This window comes from Camelus ferus, chromosome 30 (genome assembly GCF_009834535.1).
Source record: "Camelus ferus isolate YT-003-E chromosome 30, BCGSAC_Cfer_1.0, whole genome shotgun sequence".
In the NCBI taxonomy this organism is placed as follows: Eukaryota; Metazoa; Chordata; class Mammalia; order Artiodactyla; family Camelidae; genus Camelus; species Camelus ferus.
Window position 1 is genome coordinate 9149693 of NC_045725.1, and position 23428 is coordinate 9173120.

The 23428-nt window shown below is 39.5% G+C and overlaps 1 protein-coding gene across 6 annotated transcripts in view; it reads right to left on the minus strand.

The window, feature by feature from the left end:
* CDH7 (cadherin 7) overlaps window positions 1-23428 on the minus strand; it is a 118108-nt gene that overhangs the window by 10961 nt on the left and 83719 nt on the right. For 5 of the 6 annotated variants that reach the window (XR_004316293.1, XR_004316292.1, XM_032470740.1 and 2 more), the window contains 4 exons: window positions 15000-15136; window positions 13656-13777; window positions 12903-13020; window positions 9902-10153 (listed from right to left, as the gene is read on the minus strand). Coding sequence is in view for 4 of the 6 variants with exons in the window: in XM_032470740.1 (XP_032326631.1) it covers window positions 9902-10153; window positions 12903-13020; window positions 13656-13777; window positions 15000-15136 (629 nt within the window). In the remaining 2 variants the exon portion in view is untranslated. Of the gene's footprint in view, window positions 1-9430; window positions 10154-12902; window positions 13021-13655; window positions 13778-14999; window positions 15137-23428 lie in introns of those variants that run through there. The other variant, XM_032470741.1, reaches the window with a different exon arrangement.

A 23428-nucleotide genomic window follows, 5' to 3' on the forward strand; every position in this document is an offset into this window, starting at 1 on the left:
TATTTCTTCTACTCCACTGTCCATGTATTTTCACACTACCAATCCACCTGCCTTCTGACCCTCATTTACACTGGAATCTGTGAGCACCATGGGTGTGTCAGCCCACAGGGACAGTACCCAGTAGGGAGAGTCATACCTTATGGAGTTTGTCTCAGTTCCCAACCTTGCCTGAAGCTGAGAAAAAGTGGCAAGTGTTTTAGAAGGTTAGACAATTTAACATGCCAATGACTTGGGAGAATCTTAATTTCTAACTACTTGAGCATGTATAAAAAATAAATTTTAACCTTTATGTAGAACAAGTCTTAATTGCTCCTCAGGAGCTATGGAGATAATCCCTGCATTCAAAAGAGCATTTTCTGCCTAAGTAAGCACAAGATTACATACTTTAAGAGCTTTTATCATACGTCTTTCCTGTCACATGGACTATACTTCTGAGGGGACACAGGAGAAAATATTTAGACCTGGTTGAAGTCTGGGCATGTACTTACATTGTGCTGGTTGTTCGTGAATTTCTATCTCCATCTGACAAGTACGTGCCACTCATTTACTGTATGCATTCGGTGTTCTGACACAGTGCTGCACACAGAAGTGGATGTAATATACTTCCTTGTGGAGCTTACAATTAAATGGCCTGGACAAATATTAACCAAATAAGACAACTGTATGTAAATGTTGAACAGTGACAGCTATTCTGAAAGGGGGAGATATCTTTTAAGGATATATGCCAGGGGTAACAGATCCAGAGGGGAAGAGAGGGCTGAGGGCTGGGATGGGGTGATATGGACAGACATTCTCGGCACAGTCAACTGGTGAGCCAAGGGTTGAGGCCAATGTGGTGGGAGAGAAGCTGGGAGACACAGGCAGCCGTCAGGCTCAGGAACCAACAAGCGTTAAGGAAGGCGTGATATGATAAGATTTATCTTTTTTAAAAATAATCATTGTGATTGGACTAATGTTAGGAAGAAGGGAGTAGATGTGAGAGAAGAAGTCAGGATGCCATTGCAGCAGTAAAAGCATGATGTTGCCCTAAATTTCTGATTTTAGAATTCAGTTTCTTAACATTCAATTCAGCATTTTTGGAGGACCCCAGTATGCAGGAAACAGTGCCGGGTACTGGCAAAATCAAAACAGGAGAGGATCCCTGCATCCAAGCAGCTCAAACTTTGTGGCTTACATATACACAGACACACATAGTACAAATCATCGCGGGAGTCAAGGTAAGAAGGCATAGCCGTGCAGGGGTGCACGGAGCAGGCGGACCAGAGCAGCACCGCTGTCCCAAACCCAAGAGAAGATAAAAGGGAAGGTGGAGGATTTAGAAATTCATACTATAACTAGTGAGCGCCCTTATTCTCAACTTCACTGAGACAGGTGCACATCCAGACACTGCAACTGGAACCCAGTTTTTCCTCAGTCACCTTAGAAGTATTTCAGTCTCACTTTCCCAGTCCACTTCTAAGAGGCGAACAGCATGGTTTGCCCAGAACCAGGTAGAATTCTGCAGACGGAATCTGATCACCATAAAATGGCACCAGCTGCTAAACAAAGCTATTTATATTAAAGATCAACTTTTTCCATTAATGCATTTATTTTTCCCACCCTTAAAACTCTAATATGTTTTTGTTTTACATCAAACTGCAAGACTTTATATATAAATCTGTTGGACATCACTTTCTAAAGTTTAACCCACTGTTTATAGACTATGGCCAAAAGGTTAATGCCAGAGTTTCATTTGATTCAACAATATTTTTTACTGAGCACAGATTTTCTAAAACTGTAAGCCCTGGAAGGGCAGCAATCTTATTCCACAAAGACAGATCTAAAGCACAAAGAGTAGTACTTGACAGTATGATTTCAATTACATTTGTTAAACTGGCAAAGTACAGGCAAGGTGCTATGGAAACATGCAGTTACCTCTTGCCATTATGTTCAATATTTTGTATAAAAAATCAGTTATTATGTAATGAAATAGACAGCATCATAACATACGCTCAGAAAATATGTATGGGAGGTATCCTCTGAGCCAGGATGCTCAGAGAAAGTCTCAGAACAGATGACACTCTTGAAGGGTAAGTCAGCCTTCACCAAGAAACCCTATTTCCTAATTGCTCAGAATTTCTTCTTAGTAAAGAGTTCTCTAAATCTTCACTATTCAAAACTTGGTAGCCACTAGCCATGAGTGGTGGACAAGCATTGGAAATGTAAACATCCTTATTTGAAATGTGCTGTAACTGTAAAATGTACGTGTGATGCTGAAGATTTAATTTTTTCAAGTAAAATATATTTATTGATTACATGTTAAAATTCCGATAGTTTATACCACATTAAATATTAGTATTTTTCACTTTTTAAAAAATTTTTTGCTAATGAGATTCCTTGAAAATTAAAAATTACACGTGTGGTTCACACTTGTGAATCACGATGTATTTCTTTTGGATGGCTGACCTGAACAAAAGATTCAGATACACTAGTAAAATCTTAGTTGCATATGGTCTGAAGGTATCCTACTCTTACAGTAGGAGGTTTTATTACCAAATGACATGTTGGACAGTGAAACAGCTACTATGCTACAATTATTACTGTATTTATTAGGTGCAACTAAAAACCTGCGTGAACAATCTGCCAGCACAGTCAGAACACAAGTTCAGTAATTTATTATGAACAATTATCCATATCAATGGACAAGTAGAATTTAGCTTTTTTAACAACTTTCTATTTTTCAAAACTCTTTGCTGTTCTTTGATCCTGTTGATTTGCATTAATGTTACTAACAATCTGCTAATTTTCTCTATTTGTCACTAATAAAGTTTCACTCGTTTTCTTTTTATCTTGAGTTGGTGGCTTCCGATCAGAGACCACCATGTAGAGAAACATCCTCACCCCTTTCAGTGTCAGTTTCCAACTCCCCCCACCTCCTCCACCAAGCTCTGTACTCTCGTCAAAAAACAGCGAAGTCGGCAAATGGGAATTTCTAGTCAAGAATTTGTCTTCACCTACAATCAGTTAATTTATTGGCTTCCCTTTTTTGTAAAAGTGACCACCTTTCCACATTCTTAGATCCTATTTGCTCCTAAACCAGAGAATGGCATTTTTTCTACGTCATCCCCTGGAGATGAAGGCTACCTAAGACCTCGACATTTGCCAAATCCAGTGGGTGCTTTTCAGCACTTTGTTAGAAAACAGCACGTCATATCTGACACAGAACTGAACCAGAGGACACAACAGGGGCAGGTTTTCTTGAGCTAGTTCAGCAGACTGTTCTGTGGCTTTTTGAGGCCATTTAAAATGTTTCACTCACTTTTCTCACGTCACGGCTCGTTTGGGGGCTGCTCTTTTCTGAGCAGTACCTGTGGTGAATCTTCCCTACGTTCCTTCTCGTGTTCTTGCCTTTTCACCCAACACTTCCTGGGCTGCTCAGTGAAACCCTCCTCTGTGGCAGCTGCTGCTGACTGACCTCTAAATCTTCCGTGTATGCCTCTGGATAACCAGAGCATGTTTATAAATGACTACTCACAATTTTGACTGATAATAAAAATGCATGGACTTCTCAAGATATAGTAAATGCTTCATAAATGTTACTTATCATTTTTATCATTTGTTACACTTCTTTTACTGCTACAACTTTTTGCTCCACTATCTTCTCCCCACATAACTGTTTAAAGTTTCCAGACTTACGCTCATTATTAACTTTCCTCTAGTTTGTTTTGTAGCTTGTACCTTTTTTCTCAAAGGAATACTCAAACCAGAAGCTTCCAGATCACTTTGTCTCCAGCTTCCTCACTTCCTGTCTTCACCTCCTGCTCACCCCACCACCTCAGTCAGCCAGTCCTTACATATTCTAACCCTTGGCGTGTGCACCCACCTCCCTGCCTATTTAAGACCCTAACTGACTTTAAATCCCTGCTTCTCTGTTTACTGGACGATGTGAACTTAGGTGAGATGTTTTCCCCCCTCGCCCTGCCTCTTCTCCAAACTGCAGATTAATAATACTTACCTCAAAGGAAATACCTCGTAGTAACTTTATGAAGATTGAGTTTATATTTTTTATAGTGTTTAAATAGTGCTACATATAATAAGCACTATCTGATTGTGTTAAATGTCATTTTTGTGAATTTCTATAATTATACAAATCAGTTCCCATCTTCTTGGGGGTCTTGCTTAAATCTGAATCATATAACTGGTGCCCAGAAAGAAACATGCACTTTTACCACTCACACACATGTGACTTTGATAACCCTTATTAATTTAATGTACTTGACATCTATTCCATTTATTGGATGGTAGAATAATGACTAGTAGAGATGCGAGGCCTATCGCTGATGGGTGTAAAATGTATTAACAAAGGAGGTTAAACTAGCAGTAGAGTGTGATACGTACTGTTCACTGATTTCCTCCCCAAATCCTTCTTCCTCCTGCATGTCTTGCACTAGGCCTTGAGAATATATTGGTTTAAAAAAGAGAAATATTAAGATCATTACTCTCAGGGTCCTTTTATATTTGAGCAATGGAAACGTATTTACTAAATGTGAAATGTGTCACATAGGAAACACACAGGTTTCATGATAAAGAATCACAAGTGTGAAGGGGTAATTTAATCAGTGGGTAAGGATCTTCCCTCTGAGAAGGTAACGCTGAGCTGGGGCATCAAGGAAAGTATGAGTCCAGCAGGTGAAGAGATGCAGGAAGCATGTTTCAGAAATAGGGAGGCACATTTGAGAGCGAGGCCATGTGGCTCTTCCTACTGGGTGAGTGGAGAACCACAGAGAGGTAAGCAGGTGTCAGAGCTTGCCTTGCTTTGCGGGCTGTAAAGAACATTTGGATTTTATGTAAGTATATCTGATGCTACTAAAATGTTTCAGGCAGAGAAATAATTTGTTTTAAAAACTGAAATGGTAGGAAAAATACAGGAGTGCTAGTGCAGTCTGCTTGTGCTCACAGATGGATGTCATGGGAAATAACATCTAAGCAAAGATTTAAAAGATGAGAGAAGTCAACTTATCATTTTGTCTGGACCTGTTGTGTGCTGCAGAATCAGATGTATGCAGATTCCTGGTAACAAAAGGCCAAAAACTGAACTTTTACTTATGAACCCACTCTATTATTCATAGTCATGAAGGGTAAAGATTTGTAATTAATAAAATTCAGGTGTATGATTGAGGTAAATTAGATATCAAAATAGCATTTTTAACTGAAAAGTTGAACTTAACAAAGTATCCTTGAAATCTCTACTGCAATATTTTCTCTAGATGGATTCTAAAAATCATATTATTTTCCTCTTGAGCCTGTATCTAACTCCAGGGTTATTAAACCAAAAATATAATTTAAATGCTCTTAACCTGTGTCATATCCATTCTCCAAAAAAGAAATGACAGAAATAGGCTGGATCTTAAACTGTAGATTGTTACGAAATGGGAAAGTCTAGGTCACATGGGAATACTACTTACAGGTGATGACCAAATCAGACGTTCTTTTCTACTAACGAGTACACCCAGGCATGCAGCACATGCCGTCTCTGTGTCAGGTCAGCATTTTGCGAGATGCTACATATACAATGGTGGATATGCTCGGCCCCTGCGTCCAGAAGCAGGAGTCTACCGGACGAGACAGACAAGGAGACAAACTAATGAAACCAATCAGCCACGTTGCACTAGTGTTATGGGGCCTGTAGGAACACCGCCCGCCTTGGACTCACAGGCAAAGGACGCAAGTCTTGAATACAAAAAGGAGTTCCCCTTGTAGGCGCCGGGGAGAGGTATTCCAGGCAGAAGGAGCAAGGCAAGGAAGAGGAGGTGCAGCACACCAGGGGGAGCCTGGGGAAGAGCAGCTGTGCGACTCGGAGCAAGTGCACTGGGAGTGCAGAGAGAAGACTGAACTGGGGGCGAGTAGTCAGGTCACAGAAGGAAGGTAATTCTAGTCTGGAAATGATGGGGAGCCATGGAAATCTTATTTTAAGCTGGGGCACGTCACATTTGCTTTTAAAAAGCTTACTCTCTGTGTGGTACTGCTGGACCAGAGCTGATGGAGACTGAGTAAATTGCCTTAATTCAGGAGGGGAAAGATGGACCCTGGACAAAAATCAGGTGTGACATCAAGGGAAAGGAAGATACAGATTCAAGAATCAACCTAAAACTGACAGTACTTGGGGGCTGACTGGTGAGGCAGGATGGGAGATGATTCCCCCATTTCATTTAGACATTGAACTTGATTGTCAGATTCTGCCCCCTTTTCACCTTTTCTCTTTACCTTGCTTTTCTTCTAGCAATATTTGTTCAGAAGCCTGCGGAGGATTGAGTTACAAATTCTGATAGAATTAGAAGTAAGATTCACACCACTTCTTGAGGTGTTGTAAAGAACGAGTCCTCTGTGCATTGGAAGGTCCCATGCCAGGTGGGGCACCCCATCCACACCCCGCCGAGTACTGGCTTCAGAGCCTCTAACAGAGGAGACAGAACCGAAAGAGTAGACAGTCCTGGTTATCAGATTCCAAAGACTTAGGAAATCAGGGGCAAAGAGACCAACTTCTGAACTGTGAAATGTTAACATCTGAACACACTGATGATTAGACAGAAGCCCTTGGTTCCAAATATTTCCGTACAATAGGCTCCATTTTGACTTATTTTTTAAATGTTTCCTTAAGTTTACAAAAACAAATAAAATACAGGACTTAGAAATGCTTCCTTCACTCCTAAGGATCAAATTTCAACTCTGGTGTCTATATAAGGAAAATGCTCAAATGAAACAAAAAGAGTAGCCACACTTAACTAAATTTTGATCAAAATCCCCCAAACCTATAAATTTACCTTGAGATGCATGTATGTATGTACACACTCATACAGATCATGTACAAGAACGTAGTCTAATAAAGGTCGATTTCACTCACTTTTGGTAACTGAGAGGTGATGGTTCTTAAGTAACTAGAATCATCAAGGAACCTAAACTGCAAAGAACGCCTAGGTCAGAGGTGGAAGGATTTTCTAAGAGAGACACCCTTTTAAAAAAAAATCAAGAAGTTACTTAACTGTTGGGTAGAATTAAAGTCTAGGGAGTACAATTTTATCTCTCCTTTGAAATAAGGTATGATCCTGTGATAAACTGGTCAAGTTCTTTTCAAAAACAGTCACGCACACACCATCTCTATGTGCTCATTTTTTCTGATTCTATGCTTTTGCGCTAAAGATACTGTCATTTTAAATACAAAGGAAAACGTTTATCTTCCTGTCTGGATTATTCAGCTACCATAAGATAAACACATGATTTACATCTTATTATGACAGAGCAATAGTAAGTAGTTGCGATGGTTCCATCTTTTTCAAAACCCTTGGATTCTAATCAGACTTTCACTGGAATTACTTGCCACCTCTAATGAATTTCTAAAAGTTTTGGCCATCTGTGTGAAGCTATATAAAAAAAAATAGTTTATTCCCTTCTGGATGTATTTGGTTAGCTGAAGTTATAGAAGATAAATGATCTCATATAAAAAAATCGAAGTTAAGTGTATTAGTAAGTAGGTCTTAGCTTGGTTAACAGATTGAGAACTTGCTTTATCAATAACACTTAAAATTTATTGAATGTTTACTAAATGGCCGGCACATGAATTCTCATTTAATTTTCACAACAATTACTTTCCCCTTGTAAATTAAGAAGCTAGCCTTAGACTTAAAGATAAGACAAGACACAATAAACTTCCCAGAAGAAAACATAGGCAAAATATTATCCGACATAAATCTCAGCAATGTTCCCCTAGGGCAGTCTACCCAGCCAATAGAAATAAAAACAAAAATTAACAAATGGGACCTAATTAAACTTACAAGCTTTCCACAGCATAATCATAAGCAAAACAAAACGACATCCTATGGAATAGAAGAAAATACTTGCAAATGATACAAGTGACAAAGGTTTAACTTCCAGAATACATAAACAGTTCATACAACTTAATAACAACAAAAAACCAATCCAAAAATGGGCAGAAGACCTAAAACAAGCAATTCTCCAATGAAGACATACAAATGGCCAACAGATGCATGATAAAATCTCACCATTGCCAATTATCAGAGAAATGCAAATCAAAACTGCAATGAGGTATCACCTCACACCAGTCAGAAGGGCCATCATTCAAAAGTCCACAAATGATAAATGCTGGAGAGGCTGTGGAGAAAAGGAAACCCTCCTACACTATGGAAAACGGTATGGAGATTCCTCAAAAAACTAAAAATAGACTTATTTATGTTCCAGCAATCCCATTCCTGGGCATATATCCGGAGGGAACTCTTAATTCAAAAAGACACACTGCACCCCAATGTTCATAGCAGCACTATTACAATAGCCAAGACATGGAAGCAACCTCAGTGTCCACCGACAGATGACTAAATAAAGAAGTTGTGGTATATTTATACAATGGAATACTACTCAACCATAAAAAATTAAAATGCCATTTGCAGTAACATGGATGGACCTAGAGATCGTCATTCTAAGTGAAGTAAGCCAGAAAGAAAAATACCCTATGATACCACTCATATGTGGAATCTAAAAAAAGAGGACACTAATGAACTCATGTACAAAACAGAAACAATCTTATGGTTACTGGGGAAAGAGGGTGGGAAGGGATAGATTTGGGAGTTTGAGATTTACAAATGTTAGCCACTATATAAAAAATAGATTTAAAATTTTTCTTCTGAATAGCACAGGGAACTTTAGTCAATATCTTGTAATAATCTTTAATGAAAAAGAATATGAAAACGAAATATGTATGTATATGCATGATTGGGACACTGTGCTGTTAAAAAAAAAAAAAAAAGGAAGCTAGCCTTAGAAGAATGAATATTCCCCTAGTGAAGAACTAGTGTATGTTGGAGGCAGTAATAAAAGCTAAATTTTACCTAATTCCATAAATCTTGTTTTTAAACATCATACAATTATGACTCGCATTGCTAAATTCTTTTACAAAAACATAAATGGATTTACAAATTATACTGAACCCCAAGAACACATAACAGCACAGCCTCAGACGCAGTATTAGATGCCTGCTGTCCTTGCTGTAGAAAGTTATACGGTGCTTTCACTGGATGCAGTTAAGGAATACACCCATTACCCAGTACCAATGTTGGATGCCTCCCAGTTTTTAAAAGGATGCTGCATAATCTCTTATAAAACTGCAATTCTACTATGAGTTATAAATCTAATTTAACCACATAATAAAATAATCATGGAAAAGTACAATTAAATATGTTAATTCTTGGGAAATTTTGCACTGCTGAAATTTCAGTCTTTTGAAATTTGCAAGTAATGATCAAATCCACCTTAAATCTTTTCTGAAAAGAAGTGGGATATAAAGCCATTTCTTTTTTTTTAAGCTCCCATATTCATTGGTCTTTTTATTATGATGTATTTCAAACACACAGGCAAGAACAGAAACTAGTATAAAGCACATTCGTGTCTTACCATCTGGCTTTATCAAATCTTAACATTATACCATATTTGCTTCAGGTCTTTTTTTAAAGAAATTAAATATTACATACTTCACTCAAGGCCATCATTTCTAAAATATGCCTATTATCAGAACAACACAGAAAAAGATTCTCTCTAGTCTAATATAACTCCCCTGCAGAGTAATCTAAAGCAAAGAGCTGGGGGATAGGGTAAATTTTTTTTTAATCTTGAAAAAAATTCAATTTTAAACATCAGCCATTTACCTTCACTGCTGTTTTTAAAATGAAATTGATCATTTTCCTAAGTTGTATTTTAAATACGCCACCTGGAAAGTGTGGCTGCTGATCACAGACTGCTCTCTGAGCAAAATACCAGGGATTAGAATATTTGCATGTGTTCTCAAAAGGGATGAAAAGGAACAGAAAAGAGAAGTCATGATCGATGCTCACAGCGCAGGCGCTTAAGCAGTACCTACCGAGCAGCGTCAGGACGCAGGCCAGTATTGCGATCAAGGCTCCGGTACTGAGGCCAGCAGGGAGGACGTAGGCTTCTGCGTTGCAGGTCTGGGCTACCCCGTCGGCGTCACAGTCGCAGACACGGATGGTAAGGGTGTTGGTGCTGCTGAGGGAGGGCGATCCGCTGTCCACGATGAAGATTGGCAGGTAATACACAGACTGCTCCTGTCTCCGGAAGCCATTTCTCCTGGTGAGAATTGAGGCTGTGTTGTCTAGGATAAAGGAAGCAGATGTGCAACACAAGATTGCTGATGGAATCTGTCCTGCCAAACTGTATCTAGTTTAAGTCACTCCATTTAGCTTCTTTTTGGCAGAAAGCCATATTTCCAAATATTGGTTCATTTGAATACACCTTATTACACTTACAAAGTGCTACCAGTTATAACCAAAGAAACAGTTATAAAGTAAAACTAAGTAGGAAAGTGTTTATACATCATTTATTGTATTACCTGCAACTCTGTAAAAATTACATATAGTATACCTTCTTACTGATCTTGAAATTCAAACCATATCCTTATAGAGAGAATGATAAAAAAAAAACAGGTTATATATTTCTGCAGTCCTCAGATAGCATAGGTAAAACTTCCAACCCATCCTTTCTTTAACAAGTTCCCAGCTCAATATAGAAACAAGTAAAATACTAAACTCTAGTTTAAATTAAAATGAGTATGCAGAGATATTCAAGAGGAATTATTATATAATTTTTTAAGATCCATGTTGGTACACAGCCTTACCAAAACACCCTGTATGTAAACATTTTCTCAGTGATAAAATAGGTCATTTGGATTTAGTTTATATTTAATATTCCATCCCATTTAAACAATTATAGCAATTATGAAACTTATAGCAGTGATCAATAATAAGTCTGTTTCACATAACTGTGATTTCTATATCAGAAATAGATTTTTAATCTAATAATTTGTCTAGTTAATTAATTATGGAATTTATGTGATTCTTTTAAATTTACAGCAATTCATGAAAATATAATGGAAAAGAAGGACCACCAGGACCACAGTTTCATCCAGTGTTTGTTTTCTTAAGTATGTATCTCCTTTCCAAGCTGTCAAAAAGATATTTATCCAGTGTTATCATGAAAGAATTAACAAGACTAACGAAAGAGCCAAGCTGAAATCCATGCTCTCTCAAACACCGCAGCAAGCACACTGCACTTACAGATGTGGCAGGAAGGAGAGAGTTTGATTTTCAGATTCCAGCTGGTAGGTTTTTATGTAAACAAATCTTTTATTTTAAAATGAATTCGAGAGGTGTTCATTAAAAAAGTACCCCAGGAGTTGTGGAAGGATACTGTCATGAGCGTGTTTCTATGGGATTAACAAACACATCGCCCCTACGTTTCCACCTCCCAACCATTCAGATACTATCCCTATTTATGATGGGATACGCAAAGGTTTTTTTAAAGTTTTGATTTGTAATCTAACACTGCCTAACATCAAATAACACACACACATGACACATTGAGGAGCATGTGCTAAAATGCCCAATATCTGCTTTATGTGATTTTTAAATTTATAGCAGTATTTCTGTGTTCTGGAAAGAGATTAGGAAATTCATCACGTTCTGTATGTGCTTGGAAGCCAGCAAATGGATTGGTGTTCATTCCTCCTCTACCTTAGGCTTTCCTACAAGGTTTCTACAGGCGAGGGAGCCCCGGGCTTGACTTGGGGAAATGTTTCTATTGTGTGGCTGTGTGAATGCCCTGAAAATCCAGCCGTTTGAGTGCAACCATGCTGTCCAACCATCATGGTGGCGCTGGATAATGATACACGTGGGAAATCTTCATACTCTTCTTCGGTATGAATTCCCGTCTGCCTTTGTGCTGGATGAATACAAGGGCTGAGAATTACCCTTTCCAGCTATGATTAAGTCAGAGAGTTTGGGATTACTCACAAAGAGCGTGCACTTCCTTTTTTGTTACTAAGGGGAAAAGACAATGTTCTCTTTAAGCAGAGAGCGGGATCAGAACAATTTATTATTTTCATATTGAATTTCTGAGGCCAAAGTTGAATTTTCTGCACTAAAATAGGTGGTGGCTTCGGGCAGAAGCACTTATGTCCACCTTCTGAGAACAAGTCTTTTTAGATGAGCCAGATTGGACTTACAAAGCCAAAATGTACAACTAAGTTTCTGAAACCTGATTCACACGTTCAAAATGGAAGAATTACATTTTCTGTATCGTTGGGGAACACTCTTCTCTCTGTATACAGAGAGAAAGAAAAAGAATATTCAAAATTAAGATAATAAACAGCAGGTGCTCAAGCTTCCCTTAAAAGTTTTTACAATTCTCTATATACAGTCTCTGTAAGTATCTATATATGTATATATAAAATTAAGCAAAACCAGAATCTACCTACAGGTGCTTGTAAAAATGTTTCCATAATGACATTCAGGAGTGTTTACCTTTGAAGCAGAGACATGGGGTAGTGGGGATGACAGGGGATTCTATTCTTTTTATATTTTTTGGCATCAAGAGCATATCTGCGATTATTTTGCATGGATTGTATTTTTATATTAAAAATAAAAGAATAACTGATGCTGGCATTGAAAATAGTAAGTTGATTTAGGTTGAAATGTGTTAAGTCCAATGATTTTCCTGAAGGTACACGTAGGGAGTATCATCCTTATGAAGGCATTTGGCTGGCCCTCAACTGATCCGAGACCCTGGATGGTACACAAATAAGCAAATGTCCAGAGGAAAGACAGAGAGAGATGGATCTGACTTCCCCTCTCTTTGGACTTAGGCCTAAAATGATTTAAGGAGCCATTTCTTTTTCATGACAGCAAATCCATTGATAAAAATTACTTGAGGGGCTCACTGCCCAGTAATTGATGTCCTTGCTGGTATGGGGAAAAAATCCACAATCAGCAGTCCTGAGTGAGAAAAAGTACTTGCTGAGAAAGCTTCTACCTGCTGCCTCCTCTGGTGACGCAAGTTAACCTTACCTTTGTTGTCTTTCAGTGAAAAGTTGTGGTTATTCGTTGCGTCGGTTGTTAAGCTGAAATAAAACTGGTGCCCGTTGGATGGCTCATCTTTGTCAACAGCACTGATTTTCTGGATAACCTGGGGAGAGAGGGAGTCCAGCGTGGCAGCATGTTGATGTGCTCTGCTACACAGCAAATGTCCACCTCGTAACAAATCCATCTTCCTGAATGAGCAGGGAGGGAAGGGTCAGGTGCCCTAGCGTGAACCCAATCTCAGAAGGGCTCTGAAAATCACATCATGGCCTTTTCAAAATTCACGTCTGAATTTACTTTTGCGAACCGCAGAATAAGCAGCTGACTGTTCCATGCCAGCGAACAGCACAAGACAGTGCCAACACAGATGAGAAGAAAGCTCATCGAGGTCACACTCCACTTAATTGTTAGGACTTAAAGGGACGTAGGGCCACTGCGTCATGGAGGAAGCAGCCCCGTCGAGCTCAGCACACTTCCTCCCTGAAACAGCCTCAGCCCTGAACCGCTTACCGCGGCTTTTACAGCATTTATTACCTTTTCTTCCCGAGGCATTGTCATCATCCCACTGAAACTGGAATTTAAAAGTTAATATTAGTTTATGCTGCACATCAAAGTGTTCATTTTGCTGAAACACGCCAATTACAGTTTACCTGAAAGCTGGCAGGATTGCAAAGGCCACGGCGGCTGGGGAGGTTTAAAGAAGTCAGCCCCGAGGAGCTGGGGGTCCCGGCGCCCACTCACCTGGCCAGGCTGGGCGTTCTCACAGACTGTGGTCTCGTAGTCCATGGCGAACTCGGGGGCGTTGTCATTGATGTCGAGTATCGTGATGGCCACGTAGCCTCGTCCTACCTGAGATGGATTCTCTAACAGAGAGGAAAACGTTTCATCATATACAGGCACACTTCGTTCCTAGCGTGCGTCCCTTGAATGTGCTTCACAAATACTGCGCATTTTACCAACTGAAGCTTTGTGGCAACCCTCCATCCAGCAAGTCAATCATCCCATTTCTCCAAGAGCACCTGCTCACTTCCTGTCTGTGTGTCCCATCCGGATAACTCTCCTAATATTTCAAACTTTATTATATGTGATCTTTGATGTTCCTACTCTAACTTGCTAAAAGCTCAGATAGTGGTTAGCGTTTTTAGTAATAAGTATTTTAATTAAGGTGTGAACTTTTTTTTTTTAGGATGCTACTGCACATATAACAGACCATAATGGAGTGTAAACGTAACTGTTACGTGCACTGGGAAACCAAAACCTCTGTGTGACAAGGCTCGCTGTGATGCTCACTTTACCGTGGGGGCTGGACCAGAACCTGCAGCCTCTCCGAGGGCTGCTGGTACTCAGGGGGAAGCTGTTACACCAATGCTGCTTTACTTAGGAAACCCATGTTGAAAACTATCAGAATCAAACAAAAATGCTTACCTCTCGAAAGCACAAATCTAATAAGGGAATGACCAAGCCTCAAATAAAATCCAGAGTCATAATATTGTAGACTTTAAAGGGAGAAACAGAAATTCTGATCCAAAAGTCGTACACACACGAGTGACAAGTAAGCCATGAATTTCAATATTCTTTGATGCTACAGCTCATTTTTGTATGAATATATGTATATATTATGTACATACTCCCTGTTTATTTACTGTATGATAAATGTATGTAACATGCTTACAATATAATTATGCATTGTTCTTTCAACACTTTTCTTATCAGAGACTAAAATTAGTTCAATATCAGAACTTACAAAACTGAGTGTCTTGGTTAGAGACCAGTTTACTATTTTGTGTAGGCTATTTGACCAATTCCCTGTCAGCATAAATGCAGATACGATCACAAAACAAGAAGCCCTCTGAGGGTAACTCAGGCCCATTATTTTGCGGTAACTTCTTGCCATTAGCTTTGTGAGTAGCAAATAAAGTTAGTGAATATAAATGTATTTCCCAGCTTGAAATTAGGGATTTTCAAAATGTTGCTTAATTCAAATAAGCACCTAATGAAATTCAAGTTGAAATTATAAACTCAAGAGGATGCTTCTCCACTCTCAGTGTCTTCCAACCTAATTTAATGTTAAATCTTACAACTTACGGCTCTCCATTGCGAGGACTGTGATGTTATGAACAGCATTTGTCTCTCGATCCAAAGATTTGGCGGTTGTAATAACTCCGCTGTTGGCATCAATGTTGAAGTATCTCTCCAAGTCTGTGTTTCTGTCAATTGAATACCTAATTGAATATTAAAAAAATTAAAAAGTCAACTCGTATGTTTATCATTTGCTAAATCTATTTCATTAATTGCACAGCCAACTGCCAAATTCTGCTGACTCCATGCTCCGTCATACTTACATAAAATACCCCTAGTGTAAAATTTCACCAGCGTTCTAGTTGATTCACAAACCACTTGCCAGTAATCTCTTTGCTCTTCTGTCCAACAGTACAAAATGAACATAATAAAGTTACCTTCACGGTGGACTTGAATATGCCGTTACAAACTTCGATTTTATTTTATTATTACGTTGGCTCCTAAAAACCATTTACAATAGATCGAGTAGCCCTGCTCATTATGAAATGAAATATATGTAGACCTTCTAAACATACACGACATCTGACCCATTTCAAATATACTTAGTAATGTCTTTTGTCTTAACACCAGACTGATACTTATCTTTTTAAATCTCTACTCAGGGGTCTTGACCCGGATTCCACAGATATGTTTCAAAGTAGAACCCCTCAAATCACACAAATATTTTGGTGTGTAGAAGTCTTTTTGCAAAATATCTACTATCCAAATATTAGTGAAAATTACTTCTCCCCTTGAATTCTTATTCCATTTTGCTGTTTTTGGTTAAATACACAGAATTCACCCTTCCCTCATTAATGACAACCTGCAAATGCCCCTTACAGTCTTTCTAGTTGGGTGAAATAAGGACTGTCATTTAAAAACAAACAATTAAACAAATGAACAAAAGAACAAACAGATAAACATGCACTCAATTTAAGAAAGAATTGTGTTTCCAAAGTAGTTCAATTATTATGAAATGGCATCAACTCCTCAGAGTCTGCTATATTACAAATGCAAGGAACATGAAAAGAGAAAATAGAAGAAAACGTTAGAAAAAACTGACCATAAACCAATAAATAATGTCTTTGCACAGTAATGTGTGTCTGGATGTGGAGAATATTAGAAGTTATTTTTTGACGGCTTCTGTTTTCTTGATGGCACAGGAGACAAGGTTATCAGCTAAGACAGGAGAAGGTGGTTTGAGAAGAGAATTCATTTTTCAGACAAGACAAAAATATATGTACTGGGGAGAGTAGAGTGGAATAGCTAAGCATTGTGGACTTCCCTTGAGATTCACGTCCATCAATGTAATGTGAAACCAGTCATCCCATCCGTGTGTCTTGCTCTGTTCTCATCTATGGGCTCAAAGATACATAAAAAGCAGAAGGTTGGGTTAAACCAGTCCTGGACAGCGAAAGGAGACGGAGGTAAGGCGGATAGAGATGATAATGAAAGTCCACGGGCTCTATGCTGGTAAGGGAGCACTGAGGAAGTAAGAGAAGGCAGACTGACATTGAGAAGATTCTGGCAGCATCAGTAGGGGGTAGGACTTTATCAGGATGCAGAATTGCTGGCGTGGGAGGTAGCAGACAGGATGAGATGCTTGAAGTAGATTTTCAACAGCAGTGAATCACAAGCCAAGACTCATAAGAATCTGACAAAATCATAGCAAAGAGATCAGTGAAGTCAAGAAGACCAAGCAAATGAGAGGCTAACGAGTTTGACTGGGTCAGTGGGTGTCGCGGAATCAGCCACTAAGCATCATGCCATCATGCTGGTGGGAAGAAACACTCTGGGCACTAAAACCCTCAACAAATCACGGGTGAACACTGGGTGTCTGGTGCTTGATAGCAGCATGAAAGATTTTTGAGTAAAGTCTGATGATGCATTCTGCAAAAGAATTGAGAGTTTTGAACGGAAAGGAAAATTAAATAGCTTGAAAATGGCAATGGCAGCATAAAATGTACTCACCCCCACCTCCAGGATCTGCGCTCCACGACATGTGAGAGGAGAAAGAAATCTTGCTGCGTCTCCCCATCCCCTCTACTTACTATCCTTGCATTATTGCAAAGTGTCTTCATTCAGATCCAGATCAAACCATGCTACTTACGCTGTACGTTCCATCTGCTGACATTCTCAACAATGTTTTTCCCTTGGATTTAGATCCCTTTCCATCTATACAGCTTTAGGTGAATCAAAAAGGTGTGTTTTCTATTTTAAAAAACAAATTTCCTTCCATTTGGGTCAAGTTCATCCTTCGCGTCCATGTTGTCAAAGCCACTACTCACTTGTTTCTGTTTTTTTTTAATGTAGCTTTATTGTTTTTTTTTTTTAATTAATAGACTTTTCAAGAATAGTTTTAGATTTACAGAAAAATTTATATATATATGTAATATATACTATAAATTATTATATATATAATTGGTGATTTGAGAATTACTGACATTGTCTCCTGTTCACTTATTCATGCATTCAGCAGTTATTCTTGAGCACCTGCATGAAACTCTATTTCAGGAAGTATAGTGCATGAACAAAATATTTTTAAAGACAGCAATTCATAATAAGTATTTGGGAGGAAACCAACAAATTGCTATCCTCACATCTGATGAAGGGAACTGGGGCAGGTGTGGGGAAAGAATGAAGTCCTGGCCTGAGAAGAGATGGAAACCTTGGTCAGGACCAGAAGCAGACAAGCTGTCGAGGACAATCACAGTGGTCACTGTATTTCTTAATCACAAGGACGTGCGATCACCCAGCATAAAGGGGTTCCTGTTTTCTGCCAGTGCCTCAGGACCATGCAAAAAGCTAGAGTGTATGTGTGGGACATGAGCTAATATATAAAGTCACCTGAGAACAAGCAACATAAGGAAAATCTGGGCACTCTGTAGAGTGAGAGGGGCAAAGAGTCTTTAAACTGGAATCTGGGAGGGCTGAGTGAGCCCAGAGAGGAAGCAGGCCCTGCAAAGTTCAGAGCAGCAGACTCTGTATCTCTGCATCTAAGGGACTAAGGACAGAGAAACGCAGTTGCCAGAGTTAGTCAGAGGCTGAACAGGAAGGACAGGCTTGGTGGTTCTCTCATCATGACCCGAAGTTCTCTTTAATGCAGCATCTGCTGCAGTCACTGGTGTGTCCTCTCACAAGCGTCCCTCTAGTTTCTGTAAATTACAGCCTAAAGAACCCGTCCTCTTTCACTGCATGTCGGAATGACCGACGAGAGAGATCACTTCCATATTTCCGCAGCACCAGCAGTTAAAGCTTCTGCCGTATCCATTTATTACACGGACACCTCCAAGTCTCAGTATCCAGCCTCAGTCCTTTCCCTGACATTTCGTAAACTACTCCAGACGCTGGCAACATCTTCAGCTAAAGCTCAGTATATCTAAAAGCAGATTCACTAAACTTTCCTCAAAACTATCCCTCCCTACGACATATAGTGAGAATTTAAAACACAGTTTACATTTTTTCCCTAATCCTCAAAACAGCTCTGTGAGGTCGTGTGTGACAGAGACGTTTATTTGCATGCCTAATATCCATATGCCCTTAATTCTTATTACTAGAAGCCGGCTTTCATTAGAGGCAGCCATGTGTCCCGCTGAAAAACTACACTTGCTAGCCTCCCTGCAGATGCAGCATCCTTATGTCTAAGTTTCACCAAATGAGATAGAAAAGAAAGTTGTTTGGTTGAGCATCACTGAAAAACTCCCCAAAGGATAGGAGAGCATTGCTAATTCAGCTGGCATTTGATTTTTGCCCCTTCCTCTCCATCTCACCCAGGACATGAAAGCAATGGAAAGCAATTCAAAAACCATCTTGTAACTACGAGGTGATGAGTACCTGATGTAAGAAGCCAAGCTCTTGATGACATTATCCTGCCAAATTGTCCGTCTTCGAGTGCTGGCTCCAGGCTTCTCATTGGTTAACTCACTCATGTTAAAGCTTTGTTTCTACCAGCCAAGCACAACTTCCAACTCGGGTAACAGGTACCATTTTTGCTATATTTCAGCACTGGGGCTTTAAAGTCTCACAGCTGGTTGCTGATGGAGCCAAGATTGGGAACTGTGCCTGTCTGAGCCATCCTTCTGGTATAAGACGCATTACCTAGAGATGAGCGCTGAGTCTCTGCTACCGACAACTCTAGAATTGAGCCTCTTTTCATGTTTTTCCCACTGCTCCATCTAAAACTCTTAAGGCAGTCACATGGATGTAGTAACTGATTAATGATCATATCACGTGAGTCTCCATTTCTCTGCTTTTCCTCACACTGGCCCTCCTGGACTCCCATTTTTCCTCCTTCCAATTATTTAGTCTTACTATTCCAGGAGATAACCTTCTAGCATTAAAGCACCAAACCTTCCCAGTCCCATCAGAAATCATGCCTTTCTAAGAAAGCCTGTAGCATGTATGACCCGTGGGCTTTATTTACTACATGTTCCTTGGGCTGCACACCATGAACCACAGACTGGGCACTGAGAGGCAATATTTATAGCCATGACCCCACAACAAACCTAATGTACTAATTTGGGCTTTTCATTCACCATCTGTCCTCTTCTGTTTCTTCATCTGCAAAATGAGGAAAAACTTTACAAGATGGTTTCTCATTTCCAGGTTGAACCCTGGATTTTTAAAAATAAGTTTTCACATAAGATCTCTCCTACAGCTACACAATGAGTGGGTTGGGACCACATCTTATACATGTGTGTGTCCTCAGTGTTCCGCACATCTGCAACAAAATGAGTCCCCTAATAAATGCCTCTAGTTATCAGTGCCGCTGCTGGATAAGCTATGGAGGTCGATTAAAACGGTCTTCATGTTCACAAGTAGCATACCTATCACCCCGCTACTGACACGCATGTCAGATCCATAAACAGGATACGCAGGTGGGTGAGGCTAGATTAACACAAACGTATCAGTGCTACTCCCCAGCTGGCAAAGATAATGTAATAAATAAGCATCAAAGCCCACAAACGATAAATGCTGGAGAGGGTGTGGAGAAAAGGGAACCCTCCTACACTGCTGGTGGGAATGTAGCTTGGTGCAGCCATTATGGAAACAGTATGGAGATTCTTCAGAAAAATAAAAATAGACTTACCTTATGATCCAGCAATCCCACTTCTGAGTATATATCCAGAGGGAACTCTAATTTGAAAAAGATACATGCACCTCAATGTTCATAGCAGCACTATATATAATAGCCAAGACATGGAAGCAACCTCAATGTCCATCGACAGATGACTGGATAAAGAAGTTGTGGTATATTTATACAATGGAATACTATTCAGCCATAAAAATAATGTCATTTGCAGCAACATGGATAGATCTAGATATAGTCATTCTAAGTGAAGTAAGCCAGAAAGAGAAAGAAAAAGACCATATGACATCACTCATATGTGGAATCTAAAAAAAAAAAAAAAGAAAAAAAAAGAAGGACACTATGAACTCATCCCCAAAACAGAAACATACCTGCAGACATAATAAATAACCTTTTGGTTACTGGGGGGAAGAGGGTAGGAAGGGATAACTTTAGAAGTTTGAGATTTACAAATGTTAGCCACTATATGTAAAAATAGATTTTAAAAGTTTCTGCTATATAGCACAGGGAACTATGTTCAATATCTTATAATAACCTTTAATGAAAAAAACATGAAAACGAATATACGTATGTATATGCATGACTGGGACACTGCTGTACATGAGAAATTTGACACAGTAACTGACGGTACTCCAATAAAAAAAATTAAAATAAGCAACAAATCTGATAAACAGAAATAGTTGCATCACTTGAGTTGAAACCTTAATCTCTTAAGAAATGTAGGCATGTGTGTTGCTGCCAGCACTGTACAGGTTTTGATACAAAATTTGCTAAAATCCTGGAACCATATTTTCTAACTATGTGACTGGGGCCATGTTTATTTAAACAAGGGAATGTTAATGCTTGCCTTACAGGGCTTTAATGAGAAATAAATTACTTCACACTAAACTACTGAGTTCAGTACGTAGCGATGCCACTGTCTGCATCCTCATCCCCTTTTTCTGATGACGGCAACTCAGTTTTCCTTTGGGGATTCTGACCTTCCCAATCTCATGCAATCTGGAGGGGACTCACAATGTAGACGCCCAGAGCTTCCTGGGCAAGAGAGAGACACTCGTCCTAAGACAGACCAAAAACACTTTCCAAGAAATGTGAACCTTAAACAGAGAGCCAGGAGAAGGGGGGAAAAAAAGGTGGAGAGTTCCCAGCAGTTCACCCTACAGCCGCATTCAGAAGAGACTGCTTACTTTTGATACTTGTATTTCTAGAGAAACCTCACTCCTCTCTTTTCTGAAGACTGGCTGTTCAACTTTCCCTTTCATTCTGTGAGACAATCACAAATAATTCAGAGTAAAATAATATGTAGAAATACAGGCATGTATACAAGCTACTTAAAAATACACACCGAATCATTCAACCCCCCCGCATGTGCTCATACTACCACACTGCCTAACACAGCATCTGATACAATTGTATCACTTTGGTCTGAGGACATACCATGCCGGGGATGCCAGAAGAGCCTGCAGGTAAACATTATTATCACCCCTATAATAAATACACCTAGAGTTTTGTATTTAGATTGCTAGAACTGAAAATGATCTCTTTTACTTCTGAATCACCCCTCACATCTCATCTTATTTGTAATAATGCCATGTTTCAGTTCCCTGGCTATTTGAAGCAGAAGGGCTATTTGAAGCAGAAGGACTTCGGGCTTACTGTGCTGCCTCCAGAAATCGATGTGCTGATTTCATAACATAGCACTAGACTCGCAGGCCGGGCCGACATAAAACATAAACAGACCTTACGTAATTTTTTTTGGCTTGTCCGAATCCTGCCATCCCTCAAAGCCCAGCTTATGCAATCAGTCCTTCAGATGAGGGCTCACGTCCAGTGAACTCAGAGCGATTACTGGTATTTATCTCACAATTTGCCACGGGACAGCTCTGGCACCTTCCCCCCTTGTATTGTTGAACTTTTATGGGATCTTATTTCTTCACCCAGACTGTACGTTCCCTGAAGTCAGAGGAAATGTTTTATTCATTTTTGTCTTTCCCGTCAGCACTCTCCCCAGAGGTGCGCACAAAGCAGGTTCTTAATCAACGTATGTTGATTCATCGATTGGTCTACGGATACTGACATGGGGAATCAATAGTCCTCTAGACTCAAGGCTGTTCTTACAGTTTTTACCACCTTACTGATGACAAAGTTACAGAAGTGAAGTTTCTGTCATTCAGAAAGATGATTAGAATCAGTGGAACCCAATCTGTCCTTCCAAGTTCAATACATAAAGCCTGATAGTGGGTAGTTGAGACCAAAATTTACCTGAAATGGTAAGCAACTACCTAAAAACAAAAAGCCAGAACCATGTGGGCCCTCAATTACCCACTTCTGCTTTCAAAAATTCTCTTCTTTTTTTCCTAAGTAATCTCAAGTAGCACCTCATTTCCAGTGTTGGCTTCCAGTTTCCATATCAGAAAAGAGGAAGACAAAGTGTAATGAAATGGCAGGTAAGCTCTCTAGAAGGCAGGCAAGCTGTAATGAAGATGTGACATTTCACAAAGGGGTTATATGCTGACCTATCGCTGGGCTCTGGGTTCATTTAACCTTTCAACCTATTGTTACTACACTTCTAAACAGTCCAAGTGGTAAGGTTCCAACAGTGATGGAGAAGCCCATATCTTCTTTTAAGGAAAGGGCAGGTGCACAGAGCTTTTAGTTGGTATTTCAGTGGAGCAGGTAAAAAAAAAAAGTGTATATATATATATATGTATATGTGTGTGTGTGTGTGTGTGTGTGTGTGCGTGAGCGCATGCACGCGTGCTGGGCAAGGCATGGATAATGTGGGAAGATCTCAACTGACCTTGCTGGAGGCAAGTAAATGTATTTCCCTCTAGAATTCTAATCTCTTGCCCATATCAGTAAAGAGTCCCAGGGTAAATGGCAGATGCTAGAGTTGAGTATTACACCACGAAGAATGTCAGTGAATGCAAACACTAATTATCCAACTTCCTATACTGTTCTACAGTCCAAATTCTATTCGCCTAATTTTAAACAATTACAACAAAACAAATACTGCTTTCCCATTCCTCTAAGAACTACAATATTTCTGAGGGTGGAGAAGCACAAAGCATACAACTGTGAGTCTTCACACGACTCTGAGAGCCTTCAGTTCCATCTCCATCTGGAGATTCACTTTCCTAGGACCTCTCAGACTGTGTGACCCACTCGTCCCCCAGCATCTGCTCAAGGCAGGCTCACGTTCTGAGTTACTTGAATACCCAGTGCAAACACACGTTTATGTCCATTAAACGACTATGTAATATTTTCCACATGTTGGAAAATATATGAGTACAAAACCTTCAGCTAATGCAGCTACTTGTAAAATATGTCTCCCTTCATTGACTTCATTGACCTTGAAATAAAAACG